Genomic DNA, 20600 nt, shown 5'->3' with positions numbered 1-20600 from the left:
TAATAAACTCACTTCCTAAAATCTCTCATCTACCTCTCTTTTTGTTTCTATTTCTCTCTACCATTTTTACTCTATATATAATTTATAATTTATATTAGTAATTTGACAAATCAAAATATATCATCTGATATTTTTTTTTATTAGAATTAAAATAAAACTTTTTCTTTTAAAATTAACAAACTCTCACTCTCATTCTACATCTTTATCTTTCTCTCTCTTTTCTCTCATTCTCTATTGTTTCTACTTTTCTGTTCTATAGAAAATAAAATTAACAAAATAATATAATTCAAATAAAAATTATTATTATTATTATTATTATTATTATTATTATTATTATTATTATTATTATATACATATTTTTTTAGTTTTTTATTTAATTTTAAATTTTTACCACTTATCTTTTTAATCTATATTTTTATTTCTCTTCTTTCAAATATTTATTATATATAATTTGGAGAAAATAATAATGTTATAATTAAAAGTTAGAATCAATATTCAATTGTTTAAAATAAAATTAATTTTGAGTTAATTTTATAACTATTAATATAATTTTTTTAATGCTAATATCTAATTATATTTTTATATACATAGAGAGAAAAATATTATTTTTAAATAACAAGTATAAAAATTAATTATTTTTATTTGTGTAAAAGACTTAATACCTAATTAAATGTAAAAATATACACGTTAAATTGTTTCAAATTTTAGATAATGAATGTTAGAATTAATTACTAATAAAAAATTAATTTTTTCATATAAAAATAATAACTAAAAATCTTATTATTTGACTTTTTATCTACAGATATCTTGGTCTTTTTAGCCGAAGACTTTTGTCAATCTATAACTTTTTTTGTAATGATATTAATAGTTATAAAAAATCATATTTTTGTAATATTATTACGGATAAAAATACTAATTGTCTACTATTATTAAAAATCTAATTAACAAGTAACTAAACATTAAACTAAAATTAAAAATAATATTTGCGGTTTCAAAAATGACTTTCTTAATGGTAAGAAAACTTGCATGAAAAGTAACCTTCAAACACAATGCATCACAAAAGCATGTATTGATAATTAAGATATAATATACGTGTATTTAATTTTAGGGTCATACTAATTAATGAATGTTTTAAGAATACTAGTTAAAAACACGCCAAAAAAAGGGGGGGGGGTTACTAAAAATTATTAAAAAGATAATGTTTTTAATATCAAAAGCTTAAAATATTCTATTATTATTATTCTAAAATGTGTTTGCTAAATCTTCATTTTGATACTCAAATAGTCAAACATATTGCCTACCATATGACCGATCTATTTTATTTTATAAAATGATAGGCTCGTGGTGTGGACGTGTGGTGTTTCTTGTCCTGTCCTTTTAATTTCTTTCATGATGCTTACATATATGTTACCAAGAAAAAAAAAAACCAAGAAAAAAAAAAGTGCGTTATAAACTTTTGTAAAGAATCAATTGAGCTGGTGTATAGCGTCTTTAAGCCCATCAGATTTGATTCGCCTAATGTATTTTATAATTCTTTAAAAAACACTAAATAGACATGTTTGATTCCATTTTATTTTTTAAAAAATGCTTTATTTCATGTTAAATAATTGGGTTAACCACAAAAAATGTTCTCGAATTATTTAAATGCCAACAAAAATACACTCGAATTTTACTGTCGACAAAAATGCCTTCAAATAATTTAAAAACACAATAAAAATACCTAACAGTAAATATATATTTTCAAAAAATGTCTTAGAGATTTAATTTTGATATAATTTTTTTTTGTTAATAACCAATAATACTTTTAAAAAATCACAAAACAATATATACTTAACAAAAAACCACCAAATTTTAAGAATAATAATATCTCATTTTCTAATCATTCTTGCAAAAAATCGCATCAAATTCAATCTTTAATGTATTTTTTGAGAAATACATATTTAATGTTGGTTCTTTTGCAAGATTATCTAACATTAAATATATATTTCTCAAAAAATACATTAGAGATTGAATTTTGATACAAGTTTTTTTCATGCATGATAAAAAAAATGAGATATTATTATCCTTAAAATTTGGTGATTTTTTATTAAGTATATATTTTTTTTGTAATTTTTTATTAACAATTAATAATACTTTCAAAAAATCACAAAAAATATATACTTAAAAAAAATTACCAAATTTTAAGAATAATAATATCTTATTTTTTTAATTATGCTTGCAAAAAATCACAGTAAAAATTTAGTCTCTAAGATATTTTTTAAAAATATATATTTACTATTGGACATTTTTATCGTATTTTAAAATTATTTAAAGACATTTTTATCGATATTAAAATTCGAATGCATTTTTGTCAGTGTTTGAATAGTTAACCATAAATAATTTTTAAAAGTTATTTTAATATCTACAAATATAATTAATTTGTGCGAAAAAAAATTACTAAGGTAATAACTAATTAACTACATCTCAGGGGGATAAAACGGAGCAGCATTGGCTGATGATCTTAAAAAATTGATTAGAGAAAAAACTAACATTATTTATATAATTTTTTCTTTCATTATATATAATTGCAAAAATAGTATTTGGATACTAAAATTAGCTATTAAAATTAATTATTATATATTTGTAAATAAATATATATATATTTTAATTTATTTTTAATATATATTTTGTATTTTAAAATTTATTTTACTTTGATAATTGATTTTAGTATACATCTAGTATAATTGATTAATTGTCATGTTATCACTTTTTTTAAAAATTAAATTAATAAAAGGATGTATATAAATTGTTATATCCTTAATAATAACCGATAAAAAAGCTATTATTTATATTTATTTAAGGTTTAGAGAAGAGAGTGAATGGTTGAGCGTAGGGGGTGGGAATACACAGGGTGGGATAGAGTTATGCAACTTTTTCACGTAAAAGATCTACGAATTTGGAATCGGGAATAGTACCGATGTTTGGAGAGTGAATCCTTCACTATTTTTGTGGATAATTTATCAAAAGATGTCTCGAAGAAAGAATTGTTTAATCTATTTAAGTGGACAGGGCGAATAAACGACATATATCTGTCTCTCGCAAGGAGAGATATGAGAAGATTCATTTGTTTGCTTTCATACCGTATACTACGAAAGGAAGTGCATTGAAAGCAATAAATGAAATGAACCGAATGCGGCTGCGGGCTAAAGAGATTTTTGTGGGAAAGGCTAAGTATAGGAGGAATGTCGATCTCAAGGTGAAGCAGGATAATAAGGATGCTGATAACAATAGTTCTTTTGCGGAAGGGCTCTTTGATCCTGGGAAAAATCATGTACCCAGGTAGGATTGCTTGAAAAGCGTGCAGACAATAGGACCAATAACAAAAGGGATCTCTATTGTTGAACGTGACTACACCAAGGAAGTTGAAGCACGTAATAAACCGATGAAGCTGCTTTAGGACATGGTGGAGGAGATGATGACCCAGGGTTCACGGTAGGAGGATCAAGATGAGGGCAGAATGGTCATCACCGTTGCGAATTTAGATGAATGGCAGCACTGGTTTGTGCAGATTCTATGGGATCTCATTCAGGTAGCTTTGAAGGAGTAAGCTTACCTAGACGACACTAAGAGGATCTTAACACGGGTAAGGGAGGATCACCGGTTTTTGTGAAAGAGGGGCATGATTTTAGATGCAATGACAATGCTATTGCAGTGACGGCAAGTACTTAGTCATGTGTCTCCATAAGGCTGTGTTGGTAGTTGGGGGCTTGTGACAGAGATACTGCTCCATCGAGGGGAAGGAGGGTCGAAGGGTCTGGCCTTTGTGTAGGGGATGTGGAGTGCGCGACTCAATGTAGGGCCAATGGGACTGGTGAGGGAGAGGTAGTGAAGGGGGTGAGAAGACCGACAGGCAGTGACGGTGACTGTATAGAGTGCTAGACAGAGTACGCTGGTGTGGTAGTAGTGAAGAGCGAGAACCTCATGGAGTCACCGCTGAACCAATCTTCACCAGGTTGGGGTCTGTTGGAGGTGCGAAGAACAATATAGCAACAAAAGAAACTGCGTTAGGGATGCGGACACATTCTAATGAGAAAATGACCATGACTCCCATTGAGGCTAGTACAGATGCTCACACAAATAGTGACTTGGAGGACTTTGGAGGTTCTGAAAAGGATGTAGGCAGTTTGCCGAATCTAGAAAAGCAAGGAGAAAGTTGGGAAGATGATTTGGTTGAAAATAGAGTGGCTTGGGATTTGGCAGTGGAATCAGGAGCTATTTTTTTTTTACGAGGAATAAGACATTATAGCTATTTTTCAAGCTCAGAGTGAAGCAAATGCATAGAAAAGGAGGCAATCAAAACAAAAGGAGAAAGTAAGAAGAAGTCGTCCTAAAACTCGAAATAAGTTGTGTAATACAATGCTTAAATGATTTACATTTGTTGGAATGTGAGGAGTTTAGGGGGTGTCGAAAAGTTGGGAATGGTGAAAAATTTTAAGAGAAAAAATAAGGTAAACATGTTATGATTGATAGAAACAAAGAAACATGTGGTGACTAAGTTTGATGTAGTGCAAATTTGGAGGAATGATGCGGTAGATTGGGAATTTGTGGGATCGGATGGTGCTTCTGGGGGTTTATTATTGATGTGGGACGACATGATGTTTAAACGAGTAATTGTTATAAAGAGGTGAGATGGTTGTGTGTGGAAGGGGTATTGACAAATAATAGATTCACTTGTGCATTTTACTTGGTGTACAGTGCGTATGCCAGAGAGGATAAACTAACTGTGTGGGAATAGTTGAGTTTTATCTCTGGGTTATGTCAAGTCCCAATTTGCTACATGGGTGACTTTAATGAGGTTGTGACAGTGGATGAGAGGAAAGGAGCCGGTACATTAACAGTAGCAGCGGAAGATTTTAGAAGTTGGATACAAGATATGGAGTTGATGGATTTAGAGCTGAATGACTGTTTACCTGGTTCAGGAGTCAATCGTGCAGTCACATTGATTAGGTGTTGGTTAGCGTAGAATGGGTTGAAGAGTTTCTTGAGACACAGCTTAAAGGTGGGTAGATAGGTTTATCGGATTATTGTCTGTTGATAGTGAAGGATAGTAGAGTGCAATGGGGCTAAGGTTGTTCCGAAGTTTAGATTCTTGGTTCACGCATGATGGTTTTCTCATAATGGTAAAGGAGGAATGGAGAGGGCTAGAAAAGGTTCATTTTACTGAAAAGTTGAAGGCTTTAACGATACCTTTAAGGATATGGTATAAGGAGAAGTTTGGTGATATTAAGCTGAGGATAAACAAGCTGAAGGATGAAATCCAGAAGGTAGATGAGTTGGCCAGTGATGGATGATATGATGCAACTATGGAGGCAAGAAGGAAGGCCCTTGTTAGCGTTTGTAAGAAATGGTATGTCAGGAATGAGATTCATTGGAAGCAGATGTCAAGGTCTCGACATGCTAAGCACATGGATAAGAACTCTAGATATTTTCATAATTTAGCCTTAGCCAGAAGACGGAGCAATCGAATCGATGCCTTAGTGATAAATGGAAGGCTGAGGAATCAAGCCAGGATCAAGCTTGCCATAAGAGATTTCTACAAGAACTTGTATCATCAGGAAGCGTCACCTTGATAGACTTCCGTGATGGGCTAGTTAATAAGATACAGAAAAAGGAGTCTGCAGAGTAAGAGAGGATGCCTTCGGTTGAAGAAATAAAACATGCAGTGTAGGATTGTGAGTCGTCTAAGGCGCCTAGGTGTGATGGCTACAATATGAACTTCATTAAGAAGTGTTGGGGAGAAATTGGGTCTGACTTCACTAAGGTTGTCATGGATTTCTTTCAGTCAACAGAACTACTAAGAGATTCTAATGTTATTTGGGTGGCGCTAGCTCCAAAGTTTGTTGGAGCTAGGGAGATCAAAGATCTTTGGCCGATTAGCATGATAGGATGTGTGTATAAGGTCATATCGAAGGTGCTAGTTTGGAGAATGCGAAGGGTAATGCTAGGATTAGTAGGAGAGACTCAGAGTACTTTTGTGATGGGTAGGAAGATACATAATGGGGATTTGATTACGTGTGAGACGGTGTAGTGGTTGAAGATGAATAAGAAAAGGTCGGCGATAATCAAGCTAGATTTTCAAAAAGCTTATGATAGAGTGAAGTGGGATTTTGTGGATATTGTACTTTAGAAGATGGGGTTTGGGCAAAGATGGAGAGGGTGGATTAAGGAATGTGTTTGCACGGCGTCAATGTCGGTTCTGATAAGTGAGTTGCCTTCTAAATCCTTTAAGATGGAACGGGGCTTAAGACAAGGTAATCTTCTTTCTCCATTCCTGTTTGTTCTTGTTGTTGATGTCCTTCATAGGATGGTAAGAGAACGAGTAAGAAATGGACTGATTACTCATCTGTTGGTTGGTAAGAACAATATTGAGTAGCCCCACCTGCAATTTGCGGACGACACCATACAGTTTTGCCCACAGGAAGAGGAGACTGTCAGGAACTACAAGTGGCTTCTGCGGTGTTTTGAGATGATGACTAATCTGAGTATTAATTTTGATAAATCTAGCTTGATTCCAGTTAATTGTGAGCAGGAGTGGGTACAAAGAACGTGTAGAGTACTGGTAAGCTAATAATTGACAAAGTGGAAGAGAAAAAATAAATATACACAAAATATATAATTGTTTGGTAATTATAATGGCTAAGATATAGAGACAAAAACATAAATATACATAAAAATATAATAAAAAATAATTATTTGGTAATTATAATGGATATAAGATAATTTTTAAAAAAATTAAATCTATTTTATTCTCAATAGCATAAAAGATAGTGTCATCATTTTTATTAATAACTTTTTTTTCGAAAAAATTAAAATTAATTAAAGAACTAGAACAAATTAACAATTTCATTTACATTATCCCATAACAAATTTAGATAACAAGATTTAGTATATAGTGAAAAAATATAAAAAGTTAAAAATACGATTAAAGTAGAAATGAACTTAAAAAAAAAAAAGCAAATATGCATATAAGATGAATCAAAGGTAAGTATTATCGCATCAAAACTTTCTTCAAGTGATAGTAGACAGCAAACAATCATCTTCATGGGTATTATTTCTCATCAACTTGGGTGTCTTATCTTCAGTCACCATCGCTTTAGTTCTCATCATTGGAGACAAAAATAAAAACAAAGACAACACATAGACAAAAAGAACGAAAATAAGAACTCCCAAAAAAAGAGAGTTGTCTTTCTTGGAGATCTGAGAAGGCTAGTAGTAAAGAAGAGTTTCACGTCAATAGAAAGCGATTATGCATCAAACTTGGGGCAGGAAGAGGCTGGGGTAATGAGGCAGAAAAATAAGAGAATGAAAAGACAAAAGGATTTAAGAGGTTTAAAATTTGCAAAAAATTATTTTAAAAAATTGTCTAAAAAATAGTTCAATGTAAGTTTGTGTCTCATCATTATGGCATTATGCATATTTTATATGTCTTTGTGTAGCCATGTCTTTCTCTTCATTTTTGTCTCAAAAAGCAAACACTAAATATATGTTAGGGTCCATGTTTCTAATTGGTATGTCTACATATTTTTTCGTCAATTAATACTTAAATTGGCCTCTAAAATATTGCATCGAGTTTTAAATTGGCTCTAAAATTTACAATTGTTTCAATTTGGACCCTGAATATTCACTTCTTAACTCATATTAGTTCCTTAAATGATTTTTGTTAATGTCGTGCTAATGTAGATAGTTAGTACTGGTACCGCATATAAAACATCATTTGACTATGTGGAAGGAATAATGAAGTGCCTATTATTATCACATAGCTTGCTGACGTAAACGGTAATGCCATATGTCAAGGACTAATTTGATTTATGTTTTTTAATTTTCAGGGACTAAAATAAATTATGAGTAAATATTTGGAGGTTAATTTGAATAACTTACAGTCACCAAAAAAAAAAAATTGAATAACTTACAATGATAATATACTAGTGGTATGGACAAATTGTGTTATGACACGTGATATTATTGTCTTATCAGCAAGACACGTGTCACTAACAGACACTTTATTATTCTATTATTCCACCTGGTTAAATATTATTTAAACATATGACACTACTTATCTATGTCAGCGTAAGACATCAGTACAACGTTAATAGAAATCATTTGAGAAGCTAATGTAAACTATGAATCGAAAAATTTGGATTCAAATAGAGACAATTAAATATTAAAAAACTAATTTAAGACTCAATACAATTTTCAGGGGCTAATTTGAATATTAACTCTATAATACCTTATCACACAAAATTTTACACTATCGTCGTAAATCAATGGTGGTGAGACACTACGACACTTAAAAGAGATATACTTACATAAATACAGAAGAAAAATATCATAACTAAGAATCCGTGAAGAAAATAAACAACGAAAAATCGTAAACCCACACGAACTTGTTGAAGTGATAAACGTCGTATACAAAAAATGGAATATACATATTTATAAGTTCAAATGAAAATAGAGAATAGCGTATATACATAATGGTTACTAGTCTCGACCCACAAAAAAAGACCGACTAGAATATTACAATACTAGAGAATATACAAAATAGAAAGTCTACCGAATAAAATCCTCTAAGAGTAATAATAACAGGTGAGAACCCAAAGATTCCTATTAGGATAACAGTTCTAAATAAAAATTACATAAGGAAATATGAATTCTCTAGGCAATCTTGATTTTCAACTTCATAGAAATCCAAGTCCAGGGTCTTAACTAATCGATACAGGGTTAAATTTGCTAAGGTAAAGATACTTTAATCTACTATTAGTCTCATCCATTCCCAACAGTCATCTTCAATATTCTCAGTCTCTACACTTTCAATGGAATGCTAACACAAACAAGCAGTCATACCAAATAATCACAAATAAGAATATTTAGAACAAGTAATACAATTAGCAGTTAAACAAGATTATCAAAATAGGCAAATCAAAGTAATTATGCACACCCAAATAATGGCAAATAAATGCACATGATGTATGCTTATCCTACTAGCTATGAGCTCACGTGTCGGTTAAACTGCCAGACCCGACACATTCGGTAGCTAACCTAGATATCGTCTGTCTGTCGTGCATCTCCAGGAGGAACATCCCAAGCTTATCACAAGCTGGTATCAGAGAAAGAGTACCATGTCACCTTCTCACTAGAGGCAGTGCTATCCGGGATATAATGTTCGGCCACCCTTAACGACCAGAGAGAATGTGGACGGGACAAAACTACCATCCCCACATCCACACCGCAGCACTGAATAAGCAAGATGAACCACCATCCTTGTCAGGCGCAAGTGCCTCATCAATAATGTAAGCAGGACAAAACCAACATCCTTGCCAATTCAGTTATCATATCACATTTATAATCGTTTTCAATTCACGAGCGGGACTATGCCACCATTCTCGCCGTGGGCAGGATGAACTACCATCTCCACAATATTTAAAAGATTTTATTTTGCAAGTTTTATAAGTAAGTACCCAATTTAAATTCATTAATTCTCATTAATTTCATTCTCAATAGAATCAAGGTCCAAATATAATTTTCAGAGTTCATACGGAGGTTACAGGCAGTTTAAAAACAACATGTTTAAAAATCAGCACAATCGTACGCACACGGGAATCTATCTCGGTCCCTTAAGGGTGCGTCAATGGTGCATACGCAAGGAACCTGATTCGGCCACTAACTCTACAAAATCTGCATAATTCAGTTTTAACCACCAATTTTCAAACGCCTATAACTTTTTCTACAAAAATTGTTTTTCCTCAGTTCTTCGACGATCTTAAAGTAGACATTCTCAATTTTAATTCAAGATGAATTTCATCTATTTTCAAGTTTCGAGAGCCAATTTATGACCCTCAAAAGTTTACCAAAATTACAAAATTATACATTTTCTACAACATTCAAAATTCATACTACTCAAAATCCTTTTCTTTTTAAAAACATTACCCAGTAGCCTCATCCAAGTTCAAGCCTAACAAATCCATCTTTCACCTTCAACAACTCATCCATTCAATTTTCACCTAAATTATCATTTTACCTTTCATTAAACAAATTTACACACAATTTTTTCAAAATCAACAATTAATCATCCCAAATCTAATTTCACATACTATCTACAAGAATTTCAACATCAACAAATACACAACACATCAATACATATCAATATATAACTCAATCAATCATGGCCTCCAGCCCAAAATTCATTCAACATTCAAACCGTCATTTAATTTCACACATTCATGCTAAACCATTAACATCAACGACATCAATCCAACAATATCTTAAAGTCAACTAGCCTAGGATTTCACATGGCATTACATAGTGATTACTTGAAACCAAAATCCGTACCTTAATTAACAGTAGTTTCAATCATCTTGAACCACCTTCTCCGACCAATTCAAACCAAGCACTCAATTTAAGCCTTAATCCACACCAACCAAGCCAAGCATTCAAGTAACTCTATTCAATCTAATAACATCCAAAATTTATATAGTTCATACTAGGTTTTTCACGCAAATTAAATAAAGTGAAGGAAAAGAGTTTTCTTGCCTTATTCCATATAAATAATGGTCAAAACCCCACTAGAAATTGAGTTTGAGCTTTTCCTAAAGCATCAAAATCATCAATTTCAATAACCACATACCCCAAAATGCGAAATTAGTAAGAAATAGAGAAATAGGGTAACACTCTCGTGATTACTCACCGCAAAAGTAGTATAAAAACATAGAGGGAATTGAGAGCGATGCGTGGGTACAAACAGGTCGTCGATCAGAGTTCCAGTTTGTGAAAAAACGGATTTGAATGAGAAGGTAAATAGTATTTTAGCGTTGGGTTCTTTCTCTTCTCCTTTCAATCTCGTGCTCACTCTTTTTTTTTGGCCAAGTGTGTGTGAAAGTAGGGGAAGAAGTCAGGTTTTGACTCTTTTAAGCGAAAGGCATTTTTGTTCTTTTGTCCATTGGTGCTACTTTGGGCAAAATTTTTAAAGATAAATGTTCTGGTTTGTATTCTAAATGTTTTTCTAGTTATTTATAGGGGTGCACATGACCCGGCCCGGCCCGAAGGCACGGCCCGGTCCCGAACACTTTAGAGGCTAATTTGGTGTGATTTCATCGGGTTTAGGGCCGGGTAAGGGTCTCAAAAATAGACCCGGTCATTATTTCGAGTCGGGTCTGGGCCATAGCTCGGGTCACTCGAAGTCGGTCCGGTGGCCCGGTCATCATACACAATTAATATTTTGTGTTATTAATGATGGATCATGACTATTCTTATGTGGAATTTAAGTATTGTAAACCTTAATATTTTGTGTTATTAGTCATTATAAGACTATAAGTTAATGTTTTATGTTTAGAATGCATAAGACTTTAGACTAATGCATAATATTATATTATTTGTATTGATTTAAATATTTGGTATTATTAGACAATATTAGTATTGATTGTGATTATGCTTTAGTATTGATTGTGGTTGGTTCTTGTTATATTTTTCTAAGTGAATTTTTACCATATTAAATAATGGTTGGAGTCTTGGAAATTTGGATATTTTTACATGCTAACTTACAAGAAGGTATCAACGTAATGTAATGTTAACGACTCGATTTTCACCCGGTTTTCACCCGGTATAATTGTGGCCCGAAAGTGTATTGTTTCATCCGATTTAGGGCCGGGTTCGGGTCTAATAAATAGACCCGGTGTATATTTCGGGCCGAGTCTGTGTCACATCAAACCCGACTTCACCCAACCCATGTGCACCCCTAGTTATTTCTACATTTTTATTTTTCTCATACGCAGTGGCGAACAATTCTAAGCGTGTACTGTTAATTATCACGCCGATACGCGTTTTTCCATAAATAATTATATTTTTGCGCTCCAAATAATTTTCTGAGTTCAAATTTTATCTGTAAATTTTCAAATTATGAAATTTAAATTTATAATGCAGATCAGACAATTTAAACCCTCTTAACTCAATTTTAATTATATAATTAACTTGTTAATATTTTTTCGGATCTTACAAACTCTATTTTCCTAATACATGTCTACATGTCTCTTTTACACATGGATACTTAGTGTATGTTTGGCATTCAGAAACATGAATGTACGTTCAAAAGTCTTGAACACTGGACCAAACTTATTTGAATGATTTTTTTAATATAATTTTTATTCTCAAAAGTATGTTTACTTAAAGCAATATTTTGTAATTTTTGCTTTCAATTCTTACAATTGAAAATTAATTACAAAATTTATTCTCTCAATTACTTTTTTTTATCTCCTTCTTTTTTTTTTTGAACTACTCATTTTTATTTTATTTTATTTATCAAAGGGTGAGAGATCATATTTTACATTCTAAAATAAAAATTTAAAATTTAAAAGATCCAAATTTTATATTTATATTTATATGTTGTAATGTACTTTTGTATTTTATGTACCTTATTATTATTTTTGTTTAATTTTATAAACTTATTTGTCTTTTATTATTATAATTTATAATTATTAAATATTATCAAATATATATATATATATATATATATATATATATATCTCTAATATTATATGTAATTTATTATAATATGTATATAATATTTAAGATAATATTTTATATAATAATATACTATAATTTAAAATTCTATAATATAAAAATTTTTAAAATAATAATATTAAAAAGTTAATTTAATTTTTATTCCTTTTAGTAATTTTATAATCATTATTATTCAAACAATATTTTATTAATTATAATTATTTTTGAATCAAAATATTCAAACAAAAATAACGTAAAAACAAATTTAATTTTAATAAAAAATTAATTCTAATATGATCAAATTTAACTCATCATGCAAATCAAACACACTTACAAATGGCATTAAATCCACTTCTCAATTGTGATGCTACTTTAGTGCTATTTCATCTGTCACCGTCGATCACCAATTTTCTTCCTCATATGTGCTCTCCATCTACTGGGTTGTTCCACAACTTGGTAACCGCACTGTAGCTTTAACAAAACCCCTCTTAGTTAGTGAGGCATCTCTTCCTTTCGTTAGAATTGAAAAATGAATCTGAGAGAGTAGCCTCCGGATCTGAAATGGGTTTCATAGATTACATCTTGTTGACGATGGCCACAATCTTTCTCTTCAAAGCTTTCGATTTCACCTTCTGGCTCTCCTTCTTATGCTTCGTTTGATCTCCAATTTCGAAACCCTAATTCTCTGCACCCCGTAAAAAACATAAAACTTGTTACCATGAGGAAGAAGCTCGATACCCGATTCCCTGCGGTGAGTAGTGATCTCTGCCTTCTGTATTTAAAGTTTTGATCTTTCCAAAGGTTTGTGCTGTTTGGATTTCTGGAAGCCCCTGAAAAAGTGGTTTTTTTTTTTTTTTTTTTTTTCCAGCTGATTTTGATTGAACACTTAAATTTCAGTTTTTTATTTTTTTTAAAAATTATTTTTTGTGTTAATTACAGGTGGCTATATGTTAGTTCTAAGTTAGATGGGTTTCAGTGATCTTTGGCTACTGTGAATTTTTCTTTTTTCTTTTTATGTTTGGGTTTTTGGGTGGTGTAAATTTTGTTTGGTATTAAAAGTATTTGACTTTGGAGTGGACGCTGGACCAGCATAATAAATTCTCCACCCCATTTATATCTTCTTTGTAATCCATTTCTTCTCTCTGTGCTGCTTGAATTTAAATGAAATGTAACTATAGAGATGAGTAATTTGGTTTAGGATTTAGGGTTACTGAATGTTTTAAGTTTTTTCTTTTAATAAATGCAAAACAAATGCATTGAAATAATCTCAACATGTGTCGATACTCGTAAGGACACAAGATAGCTAAATCTTTTAGTTTAATATCTTTTTTAATAGTTTTATCCTTACCGTGCATATAAATTAGGCTCTAAATAGTTGCTCTTTTCTACTATTTTATTCTTATTTTGTTCCCTTCCTAATTTATAAAAAGCCAAAAGTACAAGATATCCTTGGAAAAGAGACATTCAAAGGTGTAATAATTCAAACACTTATAGTAATTCTGTTTATAAAATAATGTTCTTGTCTTATATCAAGATGTTGATAGGAACAGAGTCTGCTCGTATGAAATTTTTACTCAGTTTTAAGTTTTGATTGTGTAATTTTTAGGCTTTGTTGGATGTTCTACTTGTTTGTTAAGTATTTTGAGGAATCAAGAACATTGTAAAAACACATGGTATTTGATAGAAACATTAAATTGCAGGCTCGGATAAAGAAGATAATGCAAGCAGATGAAGATGTTGGAAAGATAGCACTTGCAGTTCCTGTTTTAGTCTGTGAGTTCCTTTCACTCACTGTCTTGTTAACTTTTTAAGCTATTGGTTTTTCTCACTCTATGTTGATGACATGAATGCATTGCAGCTAAAGCTTTGGAGCTATTTTTGCAAGATCTATGTGACCGCACGTATGAAATAACTCTTCAGAGAGGAGCAAAGACCATGAACTCGTTGCATTTGTAAGTCAATGACTATTAAGCTATCTCCCCTTCTGTTGAGCTAGAGCTATCTCTGAATTGATGATTTTTTTTCTCAATGTTTTGACTGACTTTTATTTCGGTTCATATCTCCCTATTGATAGGCTCCACTAATGTGACTTAAAAGTGAACCAAAAAAAATTCAGTCAAGAGAAAAAACTCCCATGATACTTGGCTATGGATTAGATTGTTAATTCGGTATGCCTTATTGATCTGTCTCTAACTTAAAAATGCTAAAACTAAGACCAAATAGACATATCTTCGTTGAAATCCAATATAAAAATTGTTTTGTGAAGCTACATTTTAGCAAATGGTTCTTTTATTGAATAAACAAGTGCATGCTCAATTCTGAAATAATAATATTGAAATGATGAGTTTTAGAAAAGGCAATAAAACAAACTCAGGTGCGTTTGGATTCTGTCTTTGAGACAGACATATAGAGATTGAGAGATGGAGATGGATATTTTGTGCCTGGCTTTCTCCTACTTTTTGGGAATACACAGAATATACATTTTGTCTCTGAAATAGAAAAATTGTGTCTCTGTCTCCACAATCCAACGAGTTTCTGCCTTGGAGAAAGTATCCAAATATAGCCTTAGAATAATGTCACTTTATATGCATTAAAGTGCTGATAATGTCATACAAAACTACCTTATTGAAGCAATGACAAATTGACAATGACCAAATGTGCTCAGCTTGTGTTTTTGGTGCTATGATTTAGAGGGTTCATTTTTTTTAACCAAAAACTCTTAAGGAATTGATGGCAATAGAAAATACCTAGCATTTGTAATTTGTGTTATCTGTTTCAGATATCTTCTCTAATTTGATTGATTTATTCATGTATTGTTAATTTTTTTTTTCATTATGCTATTCTACTGTTTGCTTGCTTCCTTCCGAATCGAAGTCTAACAAACGGTAAATGTAAATTGCAGAAAACATTGCGTACAAAGCTACAATGTCTTTGATTTTCTGAGGGATGTTGTCAGTAGGGTTCCTGACTACGGCCATGGCCATGGCCATGGCCATACAGAAGCTGGATCCGATGATCGGGTCATTTACAAAAGAAGGTTTGAAGACCAGTGTCTTTGTTCTGTTTAGTTTTCTTTTCCCTTCTGATTGATGCATACAAATAGTTACCGATTTATTTATATAAATGATCTGTACAGGAAGGCTGCTACTGATGATTGTAACGACAGTGATGAAGAGGCTAAGAGGAGCAAAATGGTAATTGCACTTCTGCTAACATTTGTATCTCTGTTTTGTTTTCCATCCTGCTCAAGATTTCCTGAGATCTAGTTTCTTAAAAAATTAAAGCGCTGTTATATATTTTAGTTCTCAAGTGGGAAACCAAGATTATGTTAATGCTTCATTTTGAATAACATAGATACACACTAGTATTTAGTTCTTCTATGGGAAAATGAACTCCCTAATATAATTCTCTCTTTTTTACAACTTTAGTTTTCAGTAAAGCTTGTGCTGCTGAAACTAAAGAAAAATTGAAATCTCTCAGATTACCAGAATGATATTACGACGCTATTTGAAGCCTTCTTAATCTATCTATTTTGGTGAATAATGTTTCTTTTTTCTCTTTTATTCTAGCATGAGTTAGGCCACACTGGTAGTACTGGAAGGGGAAGGGGCCGAGGTAGAGGAAGAGGCCGTGGCCGAGGAGCTAGAACTGCAGAAAGAGAGGCATATCGTCCGGAACCTGAAATTGAGCCTCGTGCTTCTATTCCGGAGAGCAGTCAACATAATAGTAGCACACCTGCGGCAATATTTGATGGTTCACAGTCTGAGGACTTACCAAAGGAGAATATCGCTGCCGTCGCTACTGAAAGCTTCGAGGCACTCCCAAATGCTGTTCCCAGTTCTGACACAAACCAAAACCTGGACAAAAACGATAGCACAGCAGCAGCAATTGGTGCCTCATTACCTGAACCTGAAAAAGAGAGCAAGCACGAGGAAATTCCGGGCTGGTCCCTTTCTGACGTGGACAAGATGGCCATCGACTCAATGCAGCTTGCGCAGCTCGGTGGTCAACTAGAAGTTGATGAAGAAGATTATGACGAGGAAGGGTAAATAAATAGTAACTACTATTTAGCATTCGGTTGTTTAGATTAGCGGAAAAACTCATGATAGCTGTAGAATAAGCACACTAGCCATCAAGAACATGCATCATGTTAGTGATGGCTGAGAAAAAATTATAAATGTCGCTTATTATATGGTTTGTTTATGCTATCACATGTTCTTATGTATCTCAATGTATCATTTGTGTACCAGTAGTCAAGCTTTGTTGTGCACTTTTAGGCATATACAATGTGTATCATAAAATCCATTTGGAGTGAATTCTACTCATCCAAATGTTAATGTTTGTTTTCTTATTACAGTCCCAGCTAGCAATTTTGGCAAGATTGTTAGTAATCAACTAATCATTATATGAGAGTGAGGAGCAGATGATTTTATACCAACAATAGAAGTTTTAGCAAGTAAAATGCACCATTTCAACCTTGAAATACTGGTTTATTAGATTTTATTAGGTTGATGCCAATATGTTGATTATTTGTTTGATAGAGCGCTTAAGTTAGACATGAACAGAGCTTATCGTGTTGAATGAAATATAGGATTAATGTTCATCGTGTTGAATGAAATATAGGATTAATGATCAAATTAGATTTTGGAAAATAAGTCAGCCAAATTTTCAGTAACTTGTCACACTGGACACATAGTTAAACGATGTCGTTTTGTTTTTGCGCGAAGAGTTTATATATGTGCAAACCATTTTATCTCATTTTGTTTTCTAAAACGATTTTGTTTTTGCCTTGTTTAAGCACCAAAATAGGACGTCATTTAACTCTATGTTTAGCGTGACAAGTCAGCGCTAGCTTATATGGTGCCTGGAGCTGGATCTCGAGAACCAATATAGTGAATTTTGAATATGAAATACTAAAATGATGAATGTCGTGAATCTCAAAGACCACTATGAAAATTTAATTAAATAAGTCTATATCCAAATTCGTTTCTAAAAGATTTTAATTTTATCAATTGAATGAGTCTTTGAATGATTACAAATTAATCACATTTGTCTTTTCGTTACTACATTAACAATTTTCGTTACTACATTAACAATTTTCGTTAACAATTGATGATATGAAATATTAACTGACAATATACGTGATATCTGACATGTCTAATTGGACGCTAATTAGATATGTTTGTGAAAATCTATCAATTTAGTATTGTCAACAGAAATTGTTAATTATAATAGAAAGATAACTATGATTAATTTATAATTCTTGAAGGATCAATTTAATTGATAAAATTTTTTAGAGACAAATTTAAAGAATGACTATCTTTTAAAAACTAAATTAACAATTAACCAATAAAATTTAATATACTTTATGCTTAAAAAATTAAGGTTCGTCCGCATATGGATAAATTGGATTAGGGAATGTATATCTACGGTGCACTTCTCCCTTGGACACAACCAACAATTCGAGATCTTCTCTCTACCAATGTAAAAGAGTTATAGAGGTTCTAATCAAATCTGTTATTATGGGTATGAGTATGTTTTGTTTAGCGTTGAAATTTGAAAGTTTTAAATCGCACGTTTAATTTTTTTTCTAAGTTTTACTTTTTCGTTTGGCTATTTAACTATCTTTTTTCATTCTAAATGCAAATGTGATCTGTAGTCTCATTCATGTTTATAAAGCTAATAATTCTAGCCTCTGTATTTATTTGTTGTCGTTAGATCATTAGTTAAAGAAATTTATTTCTTATATATCAATTCTGTCCTTCATTGTTTATATAATGAATTTTATTGTTTTTTCTTTCTATAATATTTTTTTTTCTAATGTTCTCTCATGTATATAATTTTTTATGGAGTTTTTATTATTTCTTATATGAGTTTTTTCTGTTTTTGTTATTTCTTTTTGTATAGAACTCTTTTGTGTTTTGTATTATAATTCGATTAATCCAAATAGAAAAATTAAATTAAATAAAAAATTATCACAAAAATAATATTAAAATCACAAATAGTAAAAAATTATAACTAAAAGAATACTAAAAAGTATTGAGAATATGAGAGTATTATAAAAAAAATTAGAGTTTATTTAAATATATAAAATAAAATAATAAGATAATATATAATAATTATTTAAATTTATATTTTTTCAGTAATTTTTTATTTAAAATAATTTTAAATAATATAATTTAAATAACATTTAATTTATTATAATTTATTTTAAATTTTTAATATAAAAATTGTCAAACATAAATTATGTTAATATTAACTTATTTACAAATTCTTATTTACAAATTTTAATCTAAACACATACTATTTTTTTTTTTTTTTTTTTACCATATTCTCAACAGACCGCACAATAATATAAGTACATTTTAGAGGATGAAAATAAAGTAGAAGAAAGATCCACTGGATGAGTTGGGATGCTTTATTCCAATCAAAGCCTATTAGGGTGTCTAGGAATAAGAGATTTGGAAGCCTTTAGCTTGGCTATGCTATGAAAAGAGCAATGGAGACTCTTTATCAAAAGAACACTCTTTTTACTAAATGTTAGTGATAAAAGTGTTCTAATACTTATTTTAAATGTATGTGATATGAAAAATTTAAGTAATATTTGATAATTATTAATTTATATTTTTAAGTCTTAGAATTTTAAATTTGATTTTATGTATTTTTTATTTATGTTTGTAAATTTAGGATTTTTTTTTTATTTTAACTTAATAAGAAGTTATAAATATCTTATAAACTATTATAAACTATTATAGTGATTGTAGAATAATTAAAAATATAAAAAAAAAAAAATTCTTTTTTAGTTTCGTGATAAAATCTTGCGTGGAAGAGTGAGGCTCAGTAAATCTCTTTCTTTTTGTATTGATGAATTATATAGAAGATTGAGTGATTTTTTTCTATTTAATTTTTAATATATAGTGTGGACAAGTTAAGTTGAATGAGACTTTAGTTTGAGTGAGTCTCGTTTTTGTTGTATCAAAAAATTGGATAAAAAGTAGAGCAATTTTTTTTATTCAGTTTCAATTTATCCTTTTATATTCTATTTCAATTTTAACTTATCTTTTTTGTTCAATGTCAATCATTATTTTTTTGTTTATCTCTTACTTTCATATTATCTAATATCAGATTTTAAGTATTAGATTAATTTTTATTAATCTATATTTATTCTTCTTATGCCTATAAAAAAAAATTACTGCATATTCACTGTTGTTGTTTCATATCTTTTTGTTCTTATGTTCTTTGCTTACCTCTTATAATTTTTATATTTGAATTTGAACCAAAAAAAGATATGTGTTAAAGCAATGGTTTTCTTGTCATTTTGTGCAAGTATGGTGTTCTTTTGCTTTTTTATCATTATCGGCTAGTCTTAGTCTTCTTTTGAATTTAAAACACAAAAAAAAAAAAAAAAACACGCACACACATAAAACAAATAAAGAAATTGTATTTTTTATATTTGTCTTTTTTGTATACTATTCTTTCAACTATAAAATTTAAGAACGAATTTTTTTTGAAGAGATGGAAAAATTCAGAGGCAAAATTTTGCTTGGATAATGGGGATCGCCCAAAGATTAAAAAAAAAAAAAAAAGCTTAGTAGTTCTATTTTAAAAAGAAAAAAAATAGTTGAGTTGGTTAAGGTTTTACACTCTCATTTCCTTTTAACCATATTTGACACATCACTTTTGTCATTCACTATTTTTTTTTCCTTTTTTTGGTTTTTGGCCAAAGTTGAGAAATTATAAAATTTACCTCCCTCACCTAAACTAATAACTCTACGTCAATCATCAAAAAAAAAAAAAAAAAAATAACTCTATCACACAATTACTTCATTTTTTTTACTTTGAACACACTTAAGTCCAATATCATTGTAATAATTAAAAGACAGTATCATTGTAATAATTTGTGCTCACACAACCTAAACAAAACCAATTAGAAAACATTATACAGAAAGCAATTGAAATCCCTGGAAAAAAAAAAAAGGAATCACTACAGATTCAGAAGAAGAATTAGGTATATTCATTTATTTAATTTAGTAATATCTTATATTTTATTGGTTTTTAATTTAATTTTTTGT

The 20600-nt window shown here is 30.6% G+C and overlaps 2 protein-coding genes across 2 annotated transcripts; both read left to right on the top strand.

Moving 5' to 3' along the window:
* The first annotated feature begins 5749 nt into the window (after positions 1 to 5749).
* Positions 5750 to 7872, top strand: LOC107611547 (uncharacterized). The gene is made up of 5 exons (XM_016313460.1): positions 5750 to 5974; positions 6167 to 6346; positions 6458 to 6598; positions 7720 to 7778; positions 7866 to 7872. Exons 1-5 carry the CDS (start codon positions 5750 to 5752, stop codon positions 7870 to 7872), a joined length of 612 nt encoding a protein of 203 aa, XP_016168946.1.
* Positions 7873 to 12852: 4980 nt separating this feature from the next.
* Positions 12853 to 16884, top strand: NF-YC11 (nuclear factor Y, subunit C11). The gene is made up of 6 exons (XM_016315349.2): positions 12853 to 13279; positions 14229 to 14301; positions 14387 to 14480; positions 15431 to 15565; positions 15665 to 15722; positions 16098 to 16884. Exons 1-6 carry the CDS (start codon positions 13247 to 13249, stop codon positions 16575 to 16577), a joined length of 873 nt encoding a protein of 290 aa, XP_016170835.1. The 5' UTR covers positions 12853 to 13246; the 3' UTR covers positions 16578 to 16884.
* The last annotated feature ends 3716 nt before the right edge of the window (positions 16885 to 20600 follow it).

The sequence above is a fragment of the Arachis ipaensis genome, chromosome B8 (genome assembly GCF_059453495.1).
Source record: "Arachis ipaensis isolate K30076 ecotype BB chromosome B8, ASM5945349v1, whole genome shotgun sequence".
Taxonomy (NCBI): Eukaryota; Viridiplantae; Streptophyta; class Magnoliopsida; order Fabales; family Fabaceae; genus Arachis; species Arachis ipaensis.
Note: the sequence above shows the minus strand (reverse complement) of the source record. Positions and strands in the feature narration are given on the sequence as shown.

Bases quoted from the DNA above. Each gene is read 5' to 3' on its own strand.
- LOC107611547 (XM_016313460.1), top strand. From the start codon at position 5,750: ATGAACTTCATTAAGAAGTGTTGGGGAGAAATTGGGTCTGACTTCACT. The intron at 5,975-6,166 runs GTAATGCTAGGA...ATTGTACTTTAG, and splicing joins TAGTTTGGAGAATGCGAAGG to AAGATGGGGTTTGGGCAAAG. The intron at 6,599-7,719 runs GTAAGCTAATAA...GTGCTAATGTAG, and splicing joins AAAGAACGTGTAGAGTACTG to ATAGTTAGTACTGGTACCGC.
- NF-YC11 (XM_016315349.2), top strand. From the start codon at position 13,247: ATGAGGAAGAAGCTCGATACCCGATTCCCTGCG. The intron at 13,280-14,228 runs GTGAGTAGTGAT...ATTAAATTGCAG, and splicing joins TCGATACCCGATTCCCTGCG to GCTCGGATAAAGAAGATAAT. The intron at 15,566-15,664 runs GTTTGAAGACCA...TGATCTGTACAG, and splicing joins CGGGTCATTTACAAAAGAAG to GAAGGCTGCTACTGATGATT.